Source organism: Callithrix jacchus, chromosome 18 (genome assembly GCF_049354715.1).
Source record: "Callithrix jacchus isolate 240 chromosome 18, calJac240_pri, whole genome shotgun sequence".
In the NCBI taxonomy this organism is placed as follows: domain Eukaryota; kingdom Metazoa; phylum Chordata; class Mammalia; order Primates; family Cebidae; genus Callithrix; species Callithrix jacchus.
In genome coordinates, this window is record NC_133519.1 from 13,694,808 (window position 1) to 13,719,794 (window position 24,987).

Here is a 24,987-nt window from a genome sequence, read left to right on the forward strand (position 1 = left end):
CTGGGGGTCCCCAAACTCAAGAGCTGAAATCTCAGACTGGGGCCCAGGAGCCAGGTGCCTCCACTCAGAGAAGCAACCTTCTCAGAGTTGTTCTCTGCTGCTCTTTCTTAAACACCCCCAACATAGCTTGTGAAGATGGCCAGGCTGTGCATCAGCAACTGGGCCGTCCTCACACTGTCTTCTCTACCTCCTTCTCTCTTGCTCTGAAAATGCCTGTAACAGGAAGATGTGCACCTCCCGAAAAGATAAGCTAAGCTGAGAAGCGGAAAGAATAAGTCTCCAACTTTCTTGCAATTTATGAATCCGAAGCTGGGTTTTCTCTAAAGAATGCATCCGTGACTGTGGATAAGCCCCAATGTGTCCTTAACACCCTAGACTGCCACATCTTTCTGAAGGATCACCACCCTTCACACACACACACACACACACACACACACACACACACTTCCTATGTGGAGCGTGCCCACCAGACTGATATTGTCGTGATGGTCAGCGAAGCAGGCTGAAATGAAAATTCCACTAGCCCGGTGTCACTTCTGCAGCTGGTCCTGGAATGCTGCAGGAGGCTTGTTCATTCTGCATAGCAGCTAAATTTAATCTGTAGTTGAAACCCTCCACTCCTAATCATCTGACAAGATCAAATCTCAGCCACAGTCAGTCAGTAGGTCTCAAGAGCGCCTTCAATTCCACTGGGATTTCCTAAGTACCTATCAATGCCCAGCACCATGCCAGACACTGTGTAGCATTGCTTTAAGGACCATCCCCTCTAAGGATACAAGTATAGGCAAGAACCGTGTCCTCATCTGTCAAACTGCAGATGTCAAATGTTCTATCAAGCACACTTTCAGGGTTAAGCGTCTAAAGGCTATAAACCTTAAAAATCTGACCCCAAATACCTACGTGTTATTTTACAATTCTACAAAATCCCATTATTTCCTCACTGATACGATCAAAGGTGATAATCAGTTGCTGTCCACACAGATATCCCATTTGGACTACTGCTTCTGGTCCAGAAAGATAAGATAGGAAAACCAGGCTCATATATGCATACATCAGGCAAGGTTAACTCAGGGCTGAAAGCCACAAGATCTGGTACTCAGCATCATGTCACATCAGCCTCTTCTGCATGTTAACTAAATAGTTGTACTAGTTAGAAGTTTTTTCTCATTACATGCCATATAAGGTGGCAGAGGCAGGCATGGTGTACCAGGCTCACCCCCAACTCTACCAAGAAGATCCATGCATAGCTTTGGAAAGGCTTCTGGCTCTGTGATGCTTAGCATGGTGCCCAGTACATTTGTCTTGGCTGGATTAACAGATAAAGAATTAACATCTTAAATCTAATAGAAAAAAAATACCCTATATTCTTAAAAGAAAATGAACCCCAAAGTCAACATAGACAATGTGAAGATTAGTCATTTTAGGGGGATCAACTGTACTTGAGGTTCCCCGTTTTGTTTCTTGAGACAGGGTCTCATTCTGTCACCAGGGCAGTGGTGCAATCTTGGCCCACTGCTGCCTTGACCTCCCATGCACAAGTGATCCTCCCACCTCACCCTCCTGAGTAGTTGGGACTACAGGCACATGCCACTACATGCAACTAATTTTGTTTATTTTTTTGTAGAGATGAGGTCCCACTGTGTTACCCAGGCTGGTCTCAAACTCTTGGGCTCAAGTGATACTCCCAACTCAGCCTCCAGAGTAGCTGGGACTACAGGGGCATGATACCACACCTCATTAATTTTTGTATTTTTTGTAAAGACAGAGTCTTGCTGTGTTGTGCAGGCTGGTCTCAAGCTCCTGGGCTCAAGCAATCCTCCCACCTTGGCCTCCCAAAGTGGTAGAATTACAGGCATGAGCCACCGCACTCAGCCCAGTTTCCAAATTTTAGAATTCTACAGAGAAGCAATATCTCCCTCAAAAAAAAAAAAGAGTGGTAACCGTTACATCATTGCAAAATTTTCATTTTGACATGTAAGGACATAAAAGAAACAACTACAGCCTCGTGTCGCCATGTCACCACAGCTTTTAAAGGAAGAGGTAGGAAGGCCATGATTTCAGAATTGAAGACTTTCTTTCTTAAGAATACCCTGCTGACATCCTTTTACTTGAATACATAGCAATGGGCCAATGAGGGCCTGAGATCAGTGCTAGGAACCGTGGTCCACGTGTGCTCCTTTTTCCAATATGGCCCAGTGAAATAAAACTGTTCTTTTTTATACCCATAGCAATCACTAATCTGGGCCTGTTTCCCTCCAAATTCTCCACACTGCCTCAACTTCAGGCAGAGAAACTTGCCTTCTCCAACAGAACCTGTCTTCTCCCTACTGGGTTTTCTCTGAGGAGGAGAGCGCCTGAGTTCCTCTCGGGTTCACCTGGGTTTGTGCTGCCCAAACTGAAACCAGTGCCACAAGTTTCTGAAGTCCCCAGTCTAATCAGGATCATTTGGATCATTAAAAGTGCACTATAATTAACAATTTATTATTGGAGCTGTCATTTCAAAACAGAACTGGGCAGAGCAAAGTTCGACTGTGGTATCTTCAACAATACCAATCGACTTCCGGTGATGAAAGAAGGAGAGGCATGCTGTTCTGCGTGCACAGAGCTGATGCTACTGGTCCAGAGTCCACAGGGAAGTTCTGAGCTATTCTCCAAGGAGAAGAACTGGACTTGCCCAATCCCTCCATGGACTTCTTTCTGGCCTTGGTGTCCAAGGGAAGGCCAGGCTGGAAGTAAGGGTGTGCTGTTATAGGAGAACACAACAAAAAAGATAGCATCACCTTCTCCACTTAACTATTCCCTCTTCACATGCCTGTGAAATAGGTATCACGATTTCTATTCGATAGACAAGGAAACTGAGGGTCAGAAAGCTTGATCATTCCACAGTCAATAATTACTTACTGAGTACCTCCCATGTGCAGACATTGCACTAAGAGCTATGCCTCTGCCCAAGGTGACGCAGCTGGCAAGTAGCAAAGGGAGCACCCAACCCGTCACCTAATCTCAAGTCTATTCCATTTGATGACTGCCCCTCAGGCTGAGATCAGTGTTTTGCAACACAACACCGGAGGACAACAGAGCTATTGTCGGATCACAGGGTCCCTCTCTTCAGTTTGTTCTGCTGCAAGGAAAGTCGGTATTGATTATCTTTCTCAGACTTTCTCAAATGTCTGCTGTCTCCGGGGACGAATCAGTAGCTTCCCATGTCACATTAGTTACAGCACTGTCCAAGGTGTGCAGTCCAGAGCTGGGTGCTGCGGGCTCATGCCTCCGGTGGGCAGGACAGAAGCACCCCAGCAATTCACACATGAAATCCTGGGAGAGAAACTTTTGCAAAGGAGGAAAGGGTTCTAAAGTTTTGAGGCTTTTTGAGTAGCAGGACCAGAAACCAAACAGTAGGATTTCAAAGGTCCTACTCCTTGGACAGAGAACAGAGACCTCCAGTTTGACTATCTTAGGGCACCTCAAGACTCTGGGACCTACTCCTCAAGCACGGCCCTGTGGTCACCTGGTATGCATCCTGTGCCAGAGGTTTCAGAAACAATGTCTGCCATCCACTCTGGTGGGCTGACCCCACTGATGAGCCTGCCACACTGTTGCATCAGAGAAGGGGCCAGTCACACACCAGGCTGCCCATCTCGAGAATGCCAAAACCTTCATGAACAGGCCACCCTGTCTGTGCCTGCAATCACAGGGAGGTGGGGCTGACAGCCATGGGTCACGTAACTGAGGCCAAAAACAAGCAGCTGGCCTGGATCAACGGATGAGTCAGGGTTTGAGGCATAAGGTATATAACCTCAGGAGCTCGATGCTCCTCACATTGCCAGCATCTTCTCTCCTCACTCACCCTTCCTGGTGCTTTGGGTAAGTGTGGGTTCTACTGACTCTCATCTTCCCAGCTGGTCTTGCCCAGGTCTAACTAGATTAGAGGAACCTCTGCCTTCCCAACAGTGCTCACATTTAGAGGGGTCAGGAAAGGAGTGGGGGAGTAGCTGCTGCCATGCAGATGGTGTTTCTGGTCTTCTGGCCAGAATGTAAACTCCACAAAGACAAGACTATCTCCTGCCTCTATGGCACCCCCATCGGGGCAGGCATGGTGCCGGGCACAGGACTCTGCAGAGGCTGTCCAAGGCAGCCTGTGCAAGGGCTGAGCGGACCTTGTGAACCTTTCAGGAGGAGAGGCTGAGCCCACTCTCAAGAGAGTAGGGAGAATGATTCCAAGGAAGTTGCAGATGGGAAGGATTTGAGGTGCCACAGAAACCCAATTCCTGCTTTACAGAGTCGGAAGTTATGAGAGGGAAATACAACTTCTTACAATTCAGAGTCGCTGCTACCAAGCTCGGACTTGAGAAAATCATGGAAGAGACAGCTATTAGCTTCTGGTCGGGAATATTGGTCCAAAGGACCACCAGGGTCCTTACCCTGTTTGCAGGCAGGGCCACAGCAGAGCCTGTCTTTTCTAATAACTAGCCCTTGAATCACGGCCTCGCTTAGTGGGACAGACCAAGAGTTTGAACTAAGGGCTTTTGCAGAGGATAGAGTGCAACAGCCCTCAGCAGAATGGAGTCCAACAAATCTCCCTCTGTTGTGCCGGGAATAGGTAAAATCCCCCGTGCCAGATAAAGGTTTGTGGTAGTTTTCTATTTGCACTCAGAGAATCAGAATCAGGGATTGGAGGAGGCCTGAAAGATGAAGTGTTCAAACCCTTCCATTAAGAGGAGATGAGAAACACGTGGGATTGGGAGCGATCCGCCCTCAAATCACCCAACATTGGCCAGAGTCAGAGCTGGAAGAAAGAATGGGCACCGCTATCTGAACTGTTTAAAGCTTAGTGAAGCCTTTCTGCGGGGGAAGGAGGAACTCAACCGCTTCCAAAAGCAGGAATCGTGGGAATCCCAGCTGGGGGCTCTCCGGGCACCTGAAGGAGCTGTGGAGCTGGCCCAGGCGGGCGCTGGGAGGATGGCGATGTTGCCATGGATGCAGCTGCCTCCGTAAGCATCCCCTTGCAGCTGGTCCAGCGATGCTCTCTTCTCTCCTTCCAGGCTCCCCTTCCTTCCTAGCCAAGATGTCTTATCAGAAAAAGCAGCCCACCCCCCAGCCCCCAGTGGGCTGCGTAAAGACCTCCGGCGGCGGAGGCGGCGGCGGTGGCGGCGGCGGCGGTGGCGGCTGCGGCTTCTTTAGCGGCGGCGGCTCCAGCGGGGGCAGCGGCGGTTCTGGCTGTGGCTACTCTGGCGGCGGCGGCTCCGGCTGCGGCGGGGGCTCCTCCGGTGGCGGCGGCGGCTTCGGAGGCTGCGGCGGGGGCTCCGGTGGGAGCGTCAAGTACTCCGGGGGCGGCGGCTCCTCTGGGGGCGGCTCCGGCTGCTTCTCCTCTGGCGGCGGCGGCGGCTCCGGCTGCGGCGGGGGCTCCTCCGGTGGCGGCGGCGGCTTCGGAGGCTGCGGCGGGGGCTCCGGTGGGAGCGTCAAGTACTCCGGGGGCGGCGGCTCCTCCGGGGGTGGCTCCGGCTGCTTCTCCTCCGGCGGCGGCGGCTCCTCCGGGGGCGGCTCCGGCTGCTTCTCCTCCGGCGGCGGCGGCTCCTCCGGGGGCGGCTCCGGCTGCTTCTCCTCCGGCGGCAGCAGCGGCGGCTCCTCGGGCCAGGCGGTCCAGTGCCAGAGCTACGGAGGCGTCTCCAGCGGCGGCTCCTCCGGGGGCGGCTCCGGCTGCTTCTCCAGCGGAGGCGGCGGCGGCGGCTCCAGCTGCGGCGGGGGATCCTCTGGCGGCGGCGGCTCCGGCTACGTCTCCTCGCAGCAGGTCACCCAGACCTCGTGCGCGCCCCAGCAGAGCTACGGAGCGGGGTCGTCCGGCGGCGGCGGCGGCGGCGGCGGCGGCAGCTGCTTCTCCAGCGGCGGGGGCGGCGGGGGCTCTGGCTGCGGCGGCGGCTCCTCCGGGGGCTGCGTCATCAGCGGCGGGGGCTCCGGCTGCGGAGGTGGCTCCTCCGGGGGCGGCGGCGGCTCCATCTGTGGCGGTGGCTCCTCTGGGGGTGGCTCCTCTGGGGGTGGCTCCGGGAGTGGCAAGGGCGTCCCGGTCTGCCACCAGACCCAGCAAAAGCAGGCGCCTACCTGGCCATGCAAATAGGTCCCCCAGGGTGCCACAGAGGCGAAGGAGTTGGAGGTGTTCTCTGTGGGCGCCGATGGGCTTAGGGCTCTCATGATATTGTCAAAGGTTTGCAGATTCTTCACGCCTTAACCTACCTGGAAGAAGCCTTTGAGCTCTTGTTCAAAACCGCGGCATCTTGTTCTGAGTTTTGCCTCTTTGGTTTCTGCACAACTACCTCCCAACCCCAGTGCCTCGCTCAATAAATTTGCTTAATCATGAGAATTTGGGTCTCCAAGAGTGTTTTTTAGTGTTCAAGTTCATCCATTCCATTCCATTTTTCTCCTTTCCTGCATTCGCTCATTCACACTTACATTCATTCTACAAATACACGGACTGTATTGGTAGGAGGGTGAGTGGAGAGATGGGAGTCACCAGGAGAGGAAGGAATGGCTGGCAAACCACGGTCAAACATGTGAAGATCCTAGCGTACGGCTTAAAATCATGGCGTGATCCCAAAACATAAAGATCCTGAGTAAAGACTTCAATAAACACCTCCCTGTGGATTGGGTAACCACTGTGGGTGTCCTTACTGAACTCTGCTTTTTAAAGACATGCTGCCCTGGAGAGATGCTGTCTCTTATAGTCCAGAGCCAATTCTGCAAGGTCTGAAAGCTGGATGGCTGCACGTTAGGAGCACCAGCTTATGCTACCCAGACTAACCAGAGAAATAATAAGCATATCAGATGTTTACAGACCTCTAATCTAGGGCGAGCAAGACCACTTTAGTAGGTATCCATAGGGAGAGGAGGAAGCAGGGGAGCTGTTTCCTGCTCGCTCTCTCTCTTTTTTTTTATTTCAATCAGCTTTCTCAGGTTGTTTCCTGCTCTCTTGATGGAGCTTTCCTAACTTAGGAAGATGCAGCATAAATATACGAGATGTAAAACCTCAGCACCAGAGAGAAGTCATGGAAAACAAGGGCTTTCCAATTAACAAGGAAGAAGCCACAGTTGCTCCAAGGCATATATTAATTGCATAGCCCTCAAAAGAGATGTAGAACATCAACCTGGCCAGGGACTTTCCAGCTTAGGTTTCATGTCCCAATTTTACCAGCTCTAGTTAAATGGTAATTTACTGATTTACTCAAGAAAAACTCCTGCTACATCAAAAAGCCAAGGTGCTCTTCTTACTCAATCACTGCTGGTATTAAAAAAAAATAAAAGTTATCCCTCCTCCACTCTTCCATTTAGGATCACTACTATTCATCATTTTACATCAGTAATTTATGGAGATCAAAACAGGTAGCAGTCTTAAAGATCCAGGAGTCCAACCACTGCATTACTTTTACATTTTTTTAACAAATGAAACTCAGACTTTCAGTTCTGCACAAAATGAAGTATTTGTATTTCTTACTATTACTCCAGGGAATGAGAACTAAAATCTCTGGGCATAATATATATAACAAACATAAGAAGACTTTGAAAGGTGGAGAGGACAAGACAGACTAGCCAGAGTCCTCAGAACTGAAGGACTGACAATGGTCAGTCCTTTCCTGGGTTTTCTTTTTGCCTCCTATGTTTCCCAAATTGAGCACTAGAAAATCTGCAACCAAGATTCTGGCAGGTGCAGACAAAAAAAAAAAATAGCACCAAGAAAATTGTCTTGCTTTTGCCAAAAGACCAAGAAAGGGGTGGTCTGGTAAAACAGAAACCTTTCTGACAATATTTGCCCTACTTCAACCAAACACCATGGGGAAAAATGAACAAACATCCTGGACTTCCACCGCAGTAAAAAGTCCACATGGACTTACTCAGAAGGTGCTAAACTCTCCCTCACCTCACTAGTGTGGTATTAGCAGAAGTCTGCTATAATAGAAAATTTAAACAAGATCTGGAGTCTCATAGCATAATGCCCAAAATGCATAATGCACACAATAAAAATTACTCATCATAGGAAGAACCAGAAAAAAAATCTCAACTTGAATGATAGAAGAAGCATTTGACAGATGCCAACAGTGAAATGACACAGATTTTGAGATTATGTTAGGGGTTTTTGCTATTTTGAGACAGTCTCATTCTGTCACCCCGACTGAAGTGCAGTGGCCCAGTCTCAGCTCACTGCAACTTCTGCCTCCAGGGTTCAATCAATTCTTGTGCCTCAGCCTCCTGAGTAGCTGGGACTATAGGTGTGCACCACCATACCTGGCTAATTTTTGTTTTGTTTTTGTTTTAGTAGAGACAGGGTTCCGCCCTGTTGACCAGGCTGGTCTTGAATTCCTGGCCTCAAGTGATCTGCCCGCCTCAACCTCCCAAAGTGCTGGGATTACAGATATGAGCCACGGCCACCATGCCCGGCCTTAACTGTTAGAGATTTTAGAGAAGCCATTATTAAAATGCATCAATAAGAAATTACGAACATGCTTGAAACAGTAAGAAAATAGCAAATATTGGCAAATAAACAGAAGATATAAAAAGAATCAAGTGGAAATTTTAGAAATAAAAATATAATAACCTATTATAAAGTTAAATTTTAGAACTGGAAAATAAAAAATTTATTAGATAGGCACAATAACAGAATGAAGATGACAGAGTAAATAATCAATATCCCTCCACTTTCCACTATTCTACCCGTCCCGAGAATACAGGAACAGGCACTGTCTTAGGCACAGAAAGCAGCCCTCACCAAATAATCAAACCTGTTGGTGTCTTGATCTTGGCCTCAAATCTATGAGAAATAAATCCCCAGCCTAAAAAACTCTGAGAAACAAGTTCCTGCTCAAAAATAGATCAATAAAAATTATTCCAACAGAGAAAACAGACTGGGGAAAAAAACAGAGCCTCAATAACCTGTGGGACAACAAAAGTGCTAGTATTCGTGTCAACTGAGTCCCAGAAGGACAGGAGAAAGGGTGTGGCACTGAAACAAGTAGAAATAATGGCTAAGAACTACCCAAATTTGGTGAAAGTAACCTACAAATTCAAGCAGATGAGTAAAACTCAAACAGGATAATCCCAAATAAATCCACACTAAGAAACATCATCAAACATCTGAAAGCTAAAGAAAAAGAAAAAAAAAATCTCAAAGAAGAAAATTTTGAAAGCAAACCTTAAAAGTGGAGAAAACTGACACATCCCTTATAGGGGAACTATCATTTGAATGACAGCAAATTTCTTGTCAGAAACCAAGAAGGCCAGGACAAAGTGTCACCACAGCTTTCAAGGGCTAAATGAGAAGAAGTGTCAGCCCAGAATTGTGTATCCAGTGAAAATGTCCTTCAGAAATGAAGGTAAAACAAAGATAAATTCATATGAAAGAAAAATAAGAAAATGTGATGCCAGCATATCGATCCTAAATGTGTGGCTAATGGAAGTTTTTCAAACAAAAAAGAAATGACAGAAACCAACATGTAACACCAGGAATAAAGGAAGAACAATGTGAAGTCTAAAACTATAGGACAGTATCTTTTTCCTCCTGAGTTTTTAAAAATTATATTTGATAGTTGAAGTAATAACCAACATTGATATGGTTCTTAATGTATGTATAGAAAATGTTTAAGACAATTATATCAGAAATCAAGAAGTAAAGGGACCTAAATGGAAATAAGGTCTGCAGTTCACTCAATGATAAAATGTCCATACCAATAGACTATGATAAGTTATGTAGATACAATGTAATACCCAAAGCAGCCACTAAAAAATCTGTATACATACAAACAGAGCCACTCAAAAACACTATAGGTGAATCTGAATACATTTTTAATGAGTGTACATTTTTATTGTAGTATAGCATACATATATACAAGGGCGCAAATTATAAGTGACAGCTCAATTAACTTTTACCAAGTGAACTCATCCCAATAATAAATCTCAGAAGCCCTCTTTATTCCCTTCCCAGTCATTAGCTTGCTTAAAGATATCATCAGATTATGCTAGTTTTTGAAAGTTATATAAAGATATATAACCTTCATATATGATATCATAGGTCATTTTTAGAATTTATATTTAATTGAAAGATAAAAATTATATATTTTTTGTGTAAAACATGTTTTGAAACATGTATATGCTGTAGAATGGCTAAATATAACCAAATAACATAAGAATTGTTTCGTGTACTTATATTTTTTTGTGGTAAGAACACCCAAAATCTACTCTCTTAGCAATTTTCAATCATACAATACATTGTGTTTAACTATAATCACTATATTGTAAAATAGGTCTCTTGAACTTATTCTGTCTATCTAACTGAAATTTTGTGTCCTTTGAGCAGCATCTCCTCAGTGCTTCCCTTCCCCACCTCCAGCCACTGGTAACCCCCATTCTACTCTCTTTTCCTATGAGTTCAACTTTTTTAGATTCCGTGTCAAAGTGAGATCATGTGGTATTTATCTTTCCACACCTGGTTTATTTCTCTTAACATAATATCCTCCAGATTCATTTTCCTTGTCCCAAATGACAGGATTCTCTTCTTTTACACACCAATATTACAATATTAAAGCACTTTAAATTTGGCTATATTTAAAAGTGAGTATAAACTCATTTTTACCCTGTGACCTTTATACTTTCATACATTTTTGTTTTACTAGCCAATGTCCTTTTCTTTCATCTTAAAGAATTCCCTTGAGCATTTCTTGTAATATAGGTCTGGTGGTGATGAACTCCCTTGGCTTTTGTTTGTCTGAGAGTCTTTGTACACCCTTCATTTCTGAAGAGCAGCTTTGCTGGGTATACAGTATTCTAGGTTGATAGTTTTGTTTTTTCCTTCAGCACTTTGAATATATCATCCCACTCTCTCCAGGCCTGTAAGGTCTCTGCTGAGAAATCCACTGTAATCCTTATTGGAGATCCTTTTATATTATTTTCTTCTATTCTTTTGCTGCTTTCTGGATTCTTTGTCCTTGATTTTTGACAGTTTGATTATAATATGTCTTGGTTAGTCTTGTTTGGATTGAATCTATTTGGAGACATTTGACTTTCCTGTACCTGGATATTTATATCTCTGTCAAAATTTGTAAAGTTTTTTGTAACTCTTTAAAATAAGCTTTTTATGCACTTTGTCTTTCTCTTCTCCTTCACAAAATCCTATAACTTGAATATTTTCTCTTTAGATACTGCCTCATAAATTCCATAAGCTTTCTTTGTTCCTTTTCAATCTTTTTTCCTTTTCTTCTCTGAGTAAATATTTTCAAATAACCTGTCCTTGAGTCTACAGATTCTTTCTTCTGCTTGATTAATTATGCTGCTGATGCTCTCTATTTCATTTTTCATTGCATTCATCATCTTTTTTCAGCTCCGGAATTTCTGTTTGTTTTTCTTTTTACCTAATTTTAAGATCTCTTTTAAATTTCTCATTTTTGGTAATTCATTATATTTCTCATTTTACTGAATTGTTTCCATTTTCTTGAAGTTTGCCGAGCTTTCTCAAAACAACTATTTTATTTGTCAGGCAGTTTGTATGTCTCTACTTCTTTGAGGTCAGCTGGTGGATAATAACTATGTTGTTTTGGTGATGTTATGTCTCCTTAGTTTTTCACATTTCTTGTCTTATGTTGATGTCTATGCATCTGAAAAAGTAGAGACTTATTCAAGTCTTTGAAGTCTGGTTTTATCTGGGAAATCCCTTCACCAGTCAGCCTATCCATAGAATCTGGGCAGGCCATCTGGTATAGTCTAAAGGCAAGCTTGCTGCTGGAATCCTTGGACAGGTGGCCTGGTGTCTGAGTTCATGAGGTTGGATCTGTAACTTGAATCCACTGGAGTGGACTTATTGATTGGGTCTGTGGTGGTAGGCCTGGAGCTTAAATCTGTGGGGGCCAGCCTGAGACCTGAGTTCACATGGGCTGATCTGGCGCTGGAATGGGCCTTGAATCTGAGTCTCAAGGGCTGGCCAAATCTGAGATGAGCCTGGTGCATGCGTCCACTGGGATAGGGCTGTAGCCTGAGCCCCTGGGGGCAGGTCTCAGTCCTGGGTCCACAGGGGCTGATCTGGAGCTTGGGTCTGCAGGGGTGTTGGAGCTTCAGTTCACGGGATCCAGTCTGACACCAGGATCTACTAAGTTGGGCCTGGACCATGGGTCTGCTAGAGCAGTCCTGGACTTTGAGTCCTTTGGAGCCTGGAACCACAAGCACGAGCCCAGAGTTTGGGGCCAGCCTGGCACTAGGGCCAGCATAGAGCCTGGGTCTGTGGAGGCAGATCTAGAGCCTAGGATTGTGGATATTGGCCTGGTGCCTAGAGCCACAGGATCTGGCCTGGAGCCCGAGGCCTTAAGGGTCAACCTGGAACCTAGGTACACAGGTGAATTCCTGAAGCTTGGGTGTGTTGGGATTGGTCCAGCACTGGGGTCTACTGAGGCAGGTCTGTACCATGCGTCTTCTGGAACAAGCCTGGACATTGGTTCGGCTGGAGCATAGAGCCATAGAAGCTGGCCTGGAGGGTGAGGCCATGAGGACTGGCCTGTCACTGGGCATATCTGGAGCCTGTGTCCATGGGTGACCACCTGGTGTTTGAGGCAAGGAATGCCAACCTGGTGCTGGAGTAGGCCTAAAGTCTGGTTACTGGCTGAGTGCAGGGCGGACCTGGATCTTGTCTGTTAGGGTCAGCCTGAAGACTAGGGCTGCAGGGCTGGCCTTGCCCAGGGGCAGGCCTGGAGCCTGATTCTGGTGGGGGTCTGACCTAGTGCTGGGGTGGGGGTCAAAGCCCAGGGATGCTGAGGCCTACTTGGCACTGGGGCTGATATGGAGCCCAAGGTTATGGGGGTCAGTCTGGCACTGGGACAAGCCCAAAGACTGAGTTCACTTGGCAGACCTGGAGCCTGATTGGGCAATGTCTTATCTGGCACTTGGGCAGGCTTGGAGATTCAGTCCACAATTACCATCCTACAGTCTGGGGCTTGTCTGGTACTGGGTTTTACTGGGGTGGGCCTGGTTTGTGGGTCCAAGGAAAAATCTGGCACTCACTTTCTTCTCCTTCCCCCATACAGAGGGTATCTCTCACCGCACTATGCTGCCTAGGATTCGGTGACACAGGTAACACAAAAACGTCCTTCCTACACTCTTCAGGACCTTTCTTATTTCTGGTGTGACAGCCAGTGCTGTAATCTCTCACTTTGTTTCCTCAGCTCTTGTGAAGGTATTTTTGTGCATGGATATTTGTTCAAACTATGTTTCCGCAAGGGAATAAGCACTTTGGAGTCATATTCTGCCATCTTGCTGACATTTGGCCTTGACTATCTAATATGTGTTTTTAGTGTCTGGCTTCTTTTGCTCAGGATTATGTGTTTGTGAAATTCACTGATGTGTTTCTTTGAATAAAATAAAGTCGCATTTATTTTTTTACTGTCATATGGTGTGTGTGTGTGTGTGTAAAACCTAGTTTGCCTAGTCTAATGTTTGAGTTTCTGCTTACCGTTTTCTGTTATCACAAGATTTGTACATGCTCAGCTTTGCTGAATACTGTCAGTTTTCCAAAGTGGTGCATCAGGGTTCCTGAAGGTAATGGTTTGTATCTGACCAACACTTTGTTTTGACTTTTTTGTTGTAGCCTTGAGACTCTCAGAGTCAATAAAGCCTTCTACAAATCAAGTGTTAATATGTTGCGTTTTCATTATCATTCATTTAAAAATATTTTAATATCACTTTTCTGAGGATCCAGCAAGCTGACAGAAGTAGAACAGAAAAAGAAGCTGACCTTCTGCTAGTTTACCTACCGCTGCGTGGCCGTGGACCAACGGCCGAACACATCCTATGAGCAGGTGACTCAGCTGCACAAAGCGCGCCAGTGGAGGCGGCTGAACCGCGGCCTGCAGCGGAAGCAGCACTCCCTTCCGCCGCCGAAGCAGCACTCCCTTCCGCCGCCGAAGCAGCACTCCCTTCCGCCGCCGAAGCAGCACTCCCTTCCGCCGCCGAAGCAGCACTCCCTTCCGCCGCCGAAGCAGCACTCCCTTCCGCCGCCGAAGCAGCACTCCCTTCCGCCGCGGAAAGCGCCTGCGCAAGGCCAGGAAAGAAGCACCGCCCATGGAGAAGCTGGAAGTGGTCAAGAGGCACTTGCTAGAGGTGATCATTCTGCCCTAGGTGGTGGGCAGCGTGGTGGGCGTCTACAATGGCAAGACCTTCAAGGTCAAGCCAAAGATGATCGGCCACTACGTGGGTGAGTTCTCCATCACCCATAAGCCCGTGAAGCACGGCCGGCCGGACACTGGGGCCATCCACTCCTCCCACTGCATCCTCTTCAAGTAGTCCCTCAGCTAAAAAGACACACGCGTCTCAAAAAGAAAAATAAATAAATATATATTAATATCTTTTGTGACGTTTTCTTTAACCCTTAAGTTTTAGAAGTGTGTTAGCTAATTTCTAAATATTCGGGCATCTTCTAGCTATCTTAATGCTATTAATTACTAGTTTAATTCCATTGTAGTCAGAGAATATGATTTCATTCCTTTAAAATTTAGAAATGTTTTGTGGTACAGCATATGATCTATCTCAAAGAGTGTTTCATGTGCATTTGGAAATAATGTGTATTTACAGTACTTGCGTATAAGTCAAGTTGATCATTGGTTATAGTGTGTTCAGTTTTTCTGAATCCTTTCTGATTTTTGCCTGCTAGTTCTATCAATTACTGAGAAGGAAGCTAAGATCATCAACTATGATTGTTATTCAGTGCATATACATTCAGAATTATTATATCAATTATATCTTCCAGATGAAATGTTATTAAATGTTTCCTTTTATCTATCATATTCTTGTCTTGAAGTCCACTTAGATAGTAATATATAGTCACTCTAATTTTCTTATGCTTATTCTTTGCATGGTATCTTTTCTCAGATTATTACTTTCAAACTCCCTTATCTTTGTATTTAAAATGCATTCCCTTTAAATATCATATAGTAGGGTCACACTTTTTATTCCATTCTGAAAATCCCTTCCTATGTTTTTCCCCTGAATGTAATGTGTCAATTTTCTTTGGTTGACTTTTAAGTTTTTTATCTTAATCTTTGGTTTTTTGCAGTTTGACTAAAATAGGCTTATGAATCTAAAATAGTCAAACTTAAAGAAGCAGAGAGTAGTTGCCAGGGGAAAATCAAGCATAATTATCGTCCAAGTTTTTAGGGGCATCAGACAATTCATGCTAACTTGCTCCTGGTCCCCAACACCCATTCATTAAAAGACAAAAACTCTTTTGCAAATATACACTTGTGTTTTTTTTTATATCTGTCACATATTAAAAGTCTAATATGATTCTTTGTAATGACCTTGTTGATTCCCTGCCCAGATATCCTGCATCACTTTAACCATTGATGTGTGAATATTCCCCAGCTTCTGCATGCTTTACTGCACGCAGTGTATATATGAAACTTTCAGGAGATCATCCTTAGCACTAGAGCCCTCTCACTCACATGAAGAGCCAGGATTGTTAAGAGTTGTTTGTGCCACATTCCAAGGTAACCCAGAGCCAAAGACTAAAACGTATGGGAGTTCAAAAGCTCAGCTCATTTACTCAGGATGCAAAAAATTCTGAGATGTGATTTATACTACAAGAGCTTCTTGAGCGGTCGGGTTAAATGGAGAACTTTGCCTGAAATCGCAACCTTATATGATTTCTTCCTTTTTCCTTTTCTGCTTTTCCACTCTCAAAAGCAGTTTTTTTTTTTCTTTTTTCTTTTTTTTTTTTTTTGAGATGGGGTTTCGCTCTTGTTACCCAGGCTGAAGTGCAATGGCTCACCGCAACCTCCGCCTCCTGGGTTCAGGCAATTCTCCTGCCTCAGCCTCCTGAGTAGCTGGGATTACAGGCACGCGCCACCGTGCCCAGCTAATTTTTTGTATTTTTAGTAGAGACGGGGTTTCCCAATGTTGACCAGGATGGTCTCAATCTCTTGACCTCGTGATCCACCCGCCTCGGCCTCCCAAAGTGCTGGGATTACAGGCTTGAGCCACCGCACCCGGCCAAGCACTTTCTTAATAAAATCATTTACACACAAACCTGTGGCTCACGTCTACTTCTTTATGGGAGCAAAAGCTAAGACACTATTTCAGTTTTCCATTGGGTTTGACTTTAGACCAATCCTTCCTCTTTTTGGTAAAGGCTTTTTATTTTATTCAAGATTTGTTTTGGATATAAGGCCACCTTTCATTGAGAATCTCACATCCCTGCTGGGATGATAAAAAACCTTTTGTCTTTTCTAGCAAGTCCTTTCTGGTATAAAGACCACTGTCGTTCTGGTTTGAGTACTCTGGTTTCTACATAATTTATATTCTGTCTCTGTGGCATGTTTTCGCTGGTGAATTTACTTTTGTTTTTTCTGCACACCTAATTTAATATTTTGTTTGATCTGCATGGCTGGCTTAAAATTTTTGTGAACACTCTGATCTTAATTTGGTTATGCACATCTGTAAATGATTTGGTTTTTTTTCCCCCTTGCTTGTTTTTAAAAATCTAAGAGCAAAAAAACATTCTGAATGTCGGATACAGAATAATTAACTAAACGCCACTAAAGCAGTCACCACCACTAAAACCCTGATCTAAACTCCTGATATACTTCAACTTTGATGGTCCTCATGAAATTTTCTTTGCTCTTTAGAAATTAATGAGAAATGGAATGGTATTTTCAAACATTATGACGTGCCAGGTTTTCTGGAACTCCAGCTTGCTACATATTATGGCCCACTGTGGTACACATTTCTAAAGTGATGAGTAAATTACATCAAGAAAAACTCAGAGTAAAAATGGCCATTATTCAAAATTTCTTTAAAAAAAATTAAAACCTGCAGCTATAGAGTTAACATCTAGAGCCTTTTAAATTATTTGCCTATGTCTCTAGGTTCTTGTTTGTTTGTTTGTTTTCTACCTACTTGGAATCTGCTGACTTTTCTTTCGGCATTGAGAGAAAACTTTCTGTTTCTGACATCCCAGCCAAAATTTTTTAAATGGTCTTTAGAAGCTTTCAGATAAATAGCTTTACAAATTATAACAACTTCATGGTAACTAACAATCTAGATATCTTTTGGAAATGTAAATTAATAACAGTCTGATGGTCTCAATGTGTCCGACATTGTCAGCCATAATTCTGGTTGTTCTCTTAAAATGCTGTATGGAATAGAAATAACTAAATTTCTTCTTTAATTTTGAACTTCCGTCCATAGCCATACCACCCTGAATGTGCCTAATCTTTTTTTTTTTTTTTTTTTTTGAGACGGAGTTTCGCTCTTGTTACCCAGGCTGGAGTGCAATGGGGAGATCTCAGCTCACCGCAACCTCCGCCTCCTGGGTTCAGGCAATTCTCCTGCCTCAGCCTCCTAAGTAGCTGGGATTACAGGCACGCACCACCATGCCCAGCTAATTTTTTGTATTTTTAGTAGAAATAGGGTTTCACCGCGTTGACCAGAATGGTCTCCATCTCTTAACCTTGTGATCCACCCACCTCGGCCTCCCAAAGTGCTGGGATACGTGCCTAATCTTAAAAGCTAAGCAGGGTTGGGCCTGGTTAGTACTTGGATGGGAGACTGCCTGGGAATACTGGGTGCTGTAGGCTTTTAAAAAGAAAAGAAATTTATAAAATGAACTTCCGTCAGATTTTTAACCACAGCTGTTTCAAGTTTTTGTCATCCACAGTTATTTGCTTTGATTTTACTCCAAAAGCATTTGCAATTGACTATTTTTAAAATTGCTATTCATGGAAGGAGAATGATCCAAGATGGCCGATCGCTAACATCCCGGGATTGCAGCTCTCAGGGAAGGCGCGGAGAAATAGAGGACGCCACACTTTCAGACAAAGTCTGGTCACTCACGGAGCAGAAGATCCCCCAGTGGTGGAAACACACGAGTCGCCAGCGCGACTCTCGTGGTCGGCGCAGTGGTTCCGCCGGCACCTCTACGCGGCAGCGCTTGGCGCAGAGTAAACAGGACCGGTTCCCCTTCTGACCGAGGTTTGGAGCCTTGGGAAGGCAGAGTCGCCTACTACGGAAACAAGAAGGAAGCCAGACAGGAGAATCCTGGGCAGAAAAGCACCATCAGTTTTAACGTTGCTGCTCTGGCCCAGGAACTAACAACCTGGACGTCCACTCAAGAGACTTAATCTGAAAGTTGGTAATTTCAAAGACGACAGGAGGATAAATTTACAATGATGGGAAGAAACCAGCCTAAAAAAGCTGAGAATACTCAAAGTCAGAACGCCTCTCCCTCTAAAGATGATCACAGTTCCTCATCAACAATGGAACAAGGCTTGATGGAGAACGAGCGCCTCCTGATGACAGAATCACTCTTCAAGGAATGGATAATAACAAACTTCGGTGAGTTAAAAGAACATGTTATAGCCCAACGTAAAGAAACTAGGAACTTTGAAAAAAGGTTTGATGAAATCCTATTGAGAATAGACAACTTAGAGAGGAGTATGAGTGAATTAATGGAACTGAAGAATACAATACAGGAACTCCGAGAAGTATGCACAGATTTAAACACTCGAATTGTTCAAGCAGAAGAAGGGATATCAGAGGTCAAAGTCCAACTTAATGAAATAAAACGTGAAGAAAAGATTAGAGAAAAAAGGATAAAAAGGAATGAGCAAAGTCTCCAAGAAATGTGGGACTATGTGAAAAGACCAAATTTACGTTTGATAGGTGTACCTGAATGCGACGGAGAGAATGAATCCAAGCTGGAAAATACCCTTCAGGATATTATTCAGGAAAATTTTCCTAAACTAGCAAAGCAGGTCAACATTCAAACCCAGGTAATACAGAGAACACCACAAAGATATTCCTCAAGAAGAGCAACCCCAAGGCACATAATCGTTAGATTCACCAGGGTTGAAATGAAGGAGAGGATACTAAGGGCAGCCAGAGAGAAAGGTCAGATTACCCACGAAGGCAAGCCTATCAGACTTACAGCAGATCTCTCGGCAGAAACTCTACAGGCCAGAAGAGAGTGGGGGCCAATATTCAACATCCTCAAAGAACAGAACCTTCAGCCCAGAATTTCATATCCAGCCAAACTAAGCTTCACAACTGAAGGAAAAATAAAATCTTTTATGAACAAGCAAGAACTCAGAGATTTTATTACCACCAGGCCTGCTTTACAAGAGCTTCAGAAAGAAGCATTACACACAGAAAGAAACAACCAGTATTAGCCTTTCTAAAAATACACCAAAAAGTAAAAAGCACCAACATAAAGAAGAATTTACACCAACAAATGGATAAAACAGCCAGTCAACATCAAATGGCAGTAACCCTAAATTTAAATTGACTGAATTCCCAATCAAAAGACACAGCCAAAACCCAGCAGCATGTTACATCCAGACCTGTTTCACATGCAAGGATACACAAAGACTCAAAACAAAGGGATGGAGAAAGATTTACCAACCAAATGGAGAGCAAAAATAAATAATAAATAAATAAAAAGCAGGAGTTGCAATTCTCGTATTGGATAAAATAGATTTTAAAGCAACAAAGATATAGTGGTAAAAGGATCAATGCAACAACAAGAGCTAACGATCCTAACACCCAGATAGGAGACTTAGATTCAATGAGACAGAAAATTAATAAGGATATCAAGGACTCGAATTCAGATCCAGAACAAGTAAACTTAATAAATATTTATAGAGCTCTCCACTTCAAATACACAAAGTATACATTCTTGTCAATACCACATCACACCTACCCATTAGTTTAAATGAAACATTGATTGGCCATTATTAATACCCAATTTTTTTCAAAATAAAGCAATATTTCCATTTACTCTCCCTCTTTCTCTTCCTCTTTCTTCCTCTCCTTTACTTATTTTTTTTTTCTTTCCTTCTCTCAAAAAAAAAGAAATCAACTTGTAAACCTCTAGATCCAGGTCAGCAATGTCTCTTTCATTGCTTGATTTCCTTTCTTCCCTTCCCTCCCTCCCTCCCTCCCTCCCCGCTTCCTCCCTTCCTTCCTTCCTTCATCCCTTCCTTCCTTCCTACCATCCTTATTCCCTTCCTTCCTGCCTTCCTCCCCCCCCCAAAAAAAAATTGCTATTCATGGAAAAGACTCTAACTACAGTAGTCTTAAACACAGATTTCTGATCATTTTAAGATCAATGAACTAAATAAAATGCTTTCACAACTCAGATGAAGACACTGATGGGTTTATGAAACTGCTAAATAAGATAAAGCAGAACAAACTTAATTGCATATGATTGAATAACTGATCATGTTTTTATGACTTTTACTTAAGATGTTATTGGCTCCTTACTTACATGTTTTGTTTTACAGATATCAGAAACTTTTTCTCTTAAGCCACCTGCATGTTACAAAATGTGGTAAAGTATATGTTGTGAACAAGATGGAAATGTTTGTTTTTCCTCCTACTTGATTCCTCCAAAATTTAGAAACTATTATTACTATGTTTTTATGTCAATATGGTTATTGACATAAGCTCAATAAGAATCTGTTTTCTATTTATAACATGATACAATCAGAAACATTCATTATATTACCAAGGCTTTGACTAAAATATCATATTTGGGAATGTGCATGAAATACCTGGCTTCAAAGGTTTACAGCCTTACGGTGAATGAGTAAAATTTGTTACTTCCTAGCAGGCCCAGGGAACTTAAAAGTCTAGCTTTCTCACCAAGCTGGAGTGCAGTGGCGTGATCTCGATTCACTGCAACCTCCACCTCCCGGGTTGAAGCGATTCTCCTGCGTCAGCCTCCCAAGTAGCTGGGACCACAGGCATGCACACTACCACACTCGTACTACCATGCCCAGCTAACTTTTGTGTTTTTAGTAGAGATGGGGTTTCACCATATTGGCCAGGCTGGTCTCGAACTCCTGACGTCAAGTGATCATCCCGCTTCAGCCTCCCAAAGTACTGGGATTACAGGCATGAGCTACCGCACCTGGCCACAACTGCAGATAATATCTAAAGTCTGCCTCGATTCGGCTTCCTGGCCTCAAGAGATTTTATTAAAATCTGGGATTTCTTATGCAGTTGGTGTATAGAGAAAAATTTGTGTTTCTAAAGAAAAGCTATGATACACTTGTTATTACACTGTAGTTTTGTTCATTATTTTTGTGTTCTTATTATCCACCTTTAGACTAGACTAGATCCTGAATTATTCTCGATTTCTCCAATCCAACTTTCCTCCATGGAATCACTAAAATTCCATGTTTTCTGTTTCTAAAGCCTTATCAGCAGAAACTAGATGAATTTTAAGGAACAAGTCTTATGCCTGATGTATAGGCCACCCAAAAAGTTCACAAAACCACCAGATGTCATAACTAGAGACATTCAAACTGCAAGCCAGTATGAGAAGTTGATGCTTTCACGCTGTAGATAGCTTTTCCCAAGATATCTGAACAAGACTCTGTATCTTAATGAGACTCTAACCCCTCTTAATGCTACCTTTTTCACTTGGCAGGATACTTATCAATTGATTTATTCTTTCAGTTAGTTATATTTAAGCTTAGGATCATAGCTCAAAACCATTGTGCAAACTGAGATTGTCATATTAACATTGATTTTACTGGGTATTTTCCCTTTTTAAACTTTAGTTAGTTGTCAAATTTTTGCAGAAGTACAACTCTTAACAGAGAGCAAAGACTACAGAACAGATGAAATTGACCTTAGTTAATGGACTCCAGGTGCACTTGGCCTGAGAGCCACTCCCTTCAGAACTTCCTTGTTGCTCAAATGTGCCTTAAAAAGTTTTGACACGCAGATTGATCCAAGATGGCCGACCACTAACAGCTCAGGACTGTAGCTCCCAGTGAAAGCCCAGAGAACGAGACGACGCCACACTTTTAGAAAAATTTTCGTCACTCACCGATCAGCCGATTCCCAGTGGAGGAGCCCCACGGGTCGCCAGCGCGACTCTTGTGGCCGCCGCAGCGGTTTTGCCGTCTAGGCGCAGCAGCTCTTCATGCAGAGCCAACGGGACTGCTTCCCCTACTGATCGGAGTTTGGAGCTCCAGGAAGTCAGAGCCGCTTGTTGCGGACTCAAGAGGGAAGCCAGACCAGAGATTCCCGGGCAGAAGAGCACCATCAGTCTTACCGCTGCTATTTAGGCCGCCACAGTGGGTTGCTCGGATCCCAGCACTGGGAATCAATAAGTCGGACGTCGACTCAGAAAACTAATTAGAAAGGCGGTTCATCTACAATGAAGGGAAAAAAACAGCCTAAGAAGGCCGAGTTTACTCAAAATCAGAACCCATCAGCAACAGAACAAGCCCTGATGGAAAAGGACTCATCAGCAACCGAACAAGCCCTGATGGAAAAGGACTCATCAGTAACGGAACAAGCCCTGATGGAAAAGGACTGTGTTCCATTATCTGAAGTAGTCTTTAAAAGGTGGATGATAAGAAACTTCTGGGAGTTAAAGGAACTTGTTCTAAGCCAATGTAAAGAAACTAAGAACTTGGAAAAAAGGTTCGATGAAATGTTGAAAAGAATAGACAATATAGAGAGGAATACAAATGAACTTATGGAGTTGAAAAATACAACACGAGAACTTAGTGAAATTTGTACAAGCTTAAACAGCCGAATGGATCAAGCAGAAGAAAGGGTATCAGAGGTCGAAGATCAACTTAAACAAAACAACAAGACAAGAATAGAGAAAAAAGGATAAAAAGGAATGAGCAGAGTCTCCAAGAAATATGGGACTATGTGAAAAGACCTAATATACGCTTGATTGGTGTACCTGAATGTGACGGAGAGAATGAATTCAAGCTGGAAAATACTCTCCAGGACATTATCCAGGAAAATTTTCCTAATTTAGCAAAGCAGGACACTATTCAACCCCAGGCAATACACAGAACACCACAAAGATATTCCTCAAGTAGACCAACCCCAAGGCACATAATCGTTAGATTCACCAAGATCGAAACGAAGGAGAAAATATTAAGGGCAGCCAGAGAGAAAGATCAAGTTACCCATAAAGGTAAGCCTGTTAGGCTTACAGCAGATCTCTCAACGGAAACCCTACAAGTTAGAAGAGAGTGGGGGCCAATATTCAATATACTTAATCAACAGAACTTTCAGCCCAGAATTTCATATCCTGCCAATTTAAGCTTTACATTTGAAGGAAAAATAAAATCTTTCAGGAACAAGCAAGTACTCAGAGATTTTATTACCACCAGGCCTGCTTTACAAGAACTTCTAAAAGAAGCATTATACACAGAAAGGAACAACCATTATGACCCTTTCTAAAAATACACCAAAAAGTAAAGAGCATTAACATAAAGAAGAATTTTCATCAACGAAAGGACAAAATAGCCAGTTAATATCAAATGGCAGCAACCCTAAATTTAAATTGACCAAATCTCCCAATTAAAAGATACAGACAAAATCTAACGGTATATCCAAAGATATACATAGACTCAAAATAAAGGGTTGGAAAAAAAATGTACCAACCAAATGGAGAGCAAAAATAAATAAATAAAAAGCAGGAGTTGCAATTTTCACATTTGACAAAATAGATTTCAAAGCTACAAGGATACAAGGGTAAAAGGATTAATGTAATAATAAGAGATCTTAACACTCAGATACACAAGACCCATAATGAGATTTAGATTCAACAAGACAGAAAATTGATAACGATATCCGGGACTGGAACTAAGATCCAGAACAAATAAACTCAATAGAGCTCTCCATTTTAAACACACAAAATATATATTATCCACAAAATCTAACGATATATCTAAAGATATACAAAGACTCAAAACAAGGGGATGGAAAAAAAACTCACCAACCAAATGAAGAGCAAAAATAAATAAATAAAAAGCAGGAGTTGCAATTCTCACATTTAATAAAATAGATTTCAAAGCTACAAGGATGCAAGGGTAAAAGGATTAATGCAACAATAAGAGATCTTAACACCCAGATACATAAGACACATAAAGAGATTTAGAGTCAACGAGACAACAAATTGATAACGATATCCAGGACTTGAACTCAGAGCCAGAACAAATAAACACAATAGAGGTCTCCATTTTAAACACATAAAATATGCATTAACCACTTTAAACACTCAAAATATTGATCGGCCATTATTGAAACCCATTTTAGGAATGAAGTAATATTCCTTTTTCCCTCTTTTTCTTTTTTTTTCCCTTCTTTAAAAAAATAAAAATAAAAATAAAAAAAAGAAATAAAAAAGAAAAAAGAAAATGTCACTGAAGTGTAAATATTCCCTTTAAAATACATATTATAGTGCTCTGGGAGGCTAAGAAAGTTAAACATAAAAACAACAGAAAAAAAAAAAAGTTTTGACACTGATTATATCAGTAATCAAGGACGGGTCCTTTCTGGCACCAATGGACATCAAAAGCTAACTACAGGATGATTAATTAGTGGTGCTTTTAGAAAAAGATCTTGATAAAAATTAAATTTTTTTAAAAATCCCTAATAAACAGAGTCAGGGAAGCCCTTGAAGAGAGGGTTCTCATTCATAAATGCCTGATAACAAAAACAATCATGAAAGACTGCAAAAACCATGACTCACACAAAGGCCATTGCAATCTTATACAAAAAAAAAAAAAAAAAAAAGGCTGGGCGCGGTGGCTCAAGCCTGTAATCCCAGCACTTTGGGAGGCCAAGGCGGGTGGATCACGAGGTCAAGAGATCAAGACCATCCTGGTCAACAAGGTGAAACCCCATCTCTACTAAAAATACAAAAATTAGCTGGGCATGGTGGTGCGTGCCTGTAATCCCAGCTACTCAGGAGGCTGAGGCAGGAGAATTGCCTGAACCCAGGAGGCGGAGGTTGTGGTGAGCTGAGATCGTGCCATTGCACTCCAGCCTGGGTAACAAGAGCGAAACTCTGTCTCAAAAAAAAAAACACTTCTGTTGAGGACATCTGCCCAGCTTTGGACTGGCATCACACTTATTACTGATCCTTGAAGCAAAGGCTAACTATCTCAAAACAATTATGTAATCCTCCTCATTTTTTCTCTGAAAACCTTT

The 24,987-nt window shown here is 43.1% G+C and overlaps 2 protein-coding genes across 2 annotated transcripts in view; one reads left to right on the forward strand and one right to left on the reverse strand.

The window, feature by feature from the left end:
- Positions 1-2,055: 2,055 nt before the first annotated feature.
- Positions 2,056-24,987, reverse strand: part of PGLYRP3 (peptidoglycan recognition protein 3) — a 52,879-nt gene continuing 29,947 nt past the window's right edge. Inside the window, exons 10-11 of the mRNA XM_078355306.1 lie at positions 13,773-14,327; positions 2,056-2,743 (exon numbers count right to left, since the gene is read on the reverse strand). The gene's annotated coding sequence lies outside the window, so the exon portion shown is untranslated. The remainder of the gene's footprint in view (positions 2,744-13,772; positions 14,328-24,987) is intronic.
- LORICRIN (loricrin cornified envelope precursor protein) lies at positions 3,818-6,355 on the forward strand. The gene is made up of 2 exons (XM_035279874.3): positions 3,818-3,864; positions 5,043-6,355. Exon 2 carries the CDS (start codon positions 5,066-5,068, stop codon positions 6,110-6,112), a length of 1,047 nt encoding a protein of 348 aa, XP_035135765.3. The 5' UTR covers positions 3,818-3,864; positions 5,043-5,065; the 3' UTR covers positions 6,113-6,355.

Excerpts from the sequence above, each read along its gene's own strand:
- LORICRIN (XM_035279874.3), top strand. The coding sequence starts at position 5,066 with ATGTCTTATCAGAAAAAGCAGCCCACCCCCCAGCCCCCAGTGGGCTGC.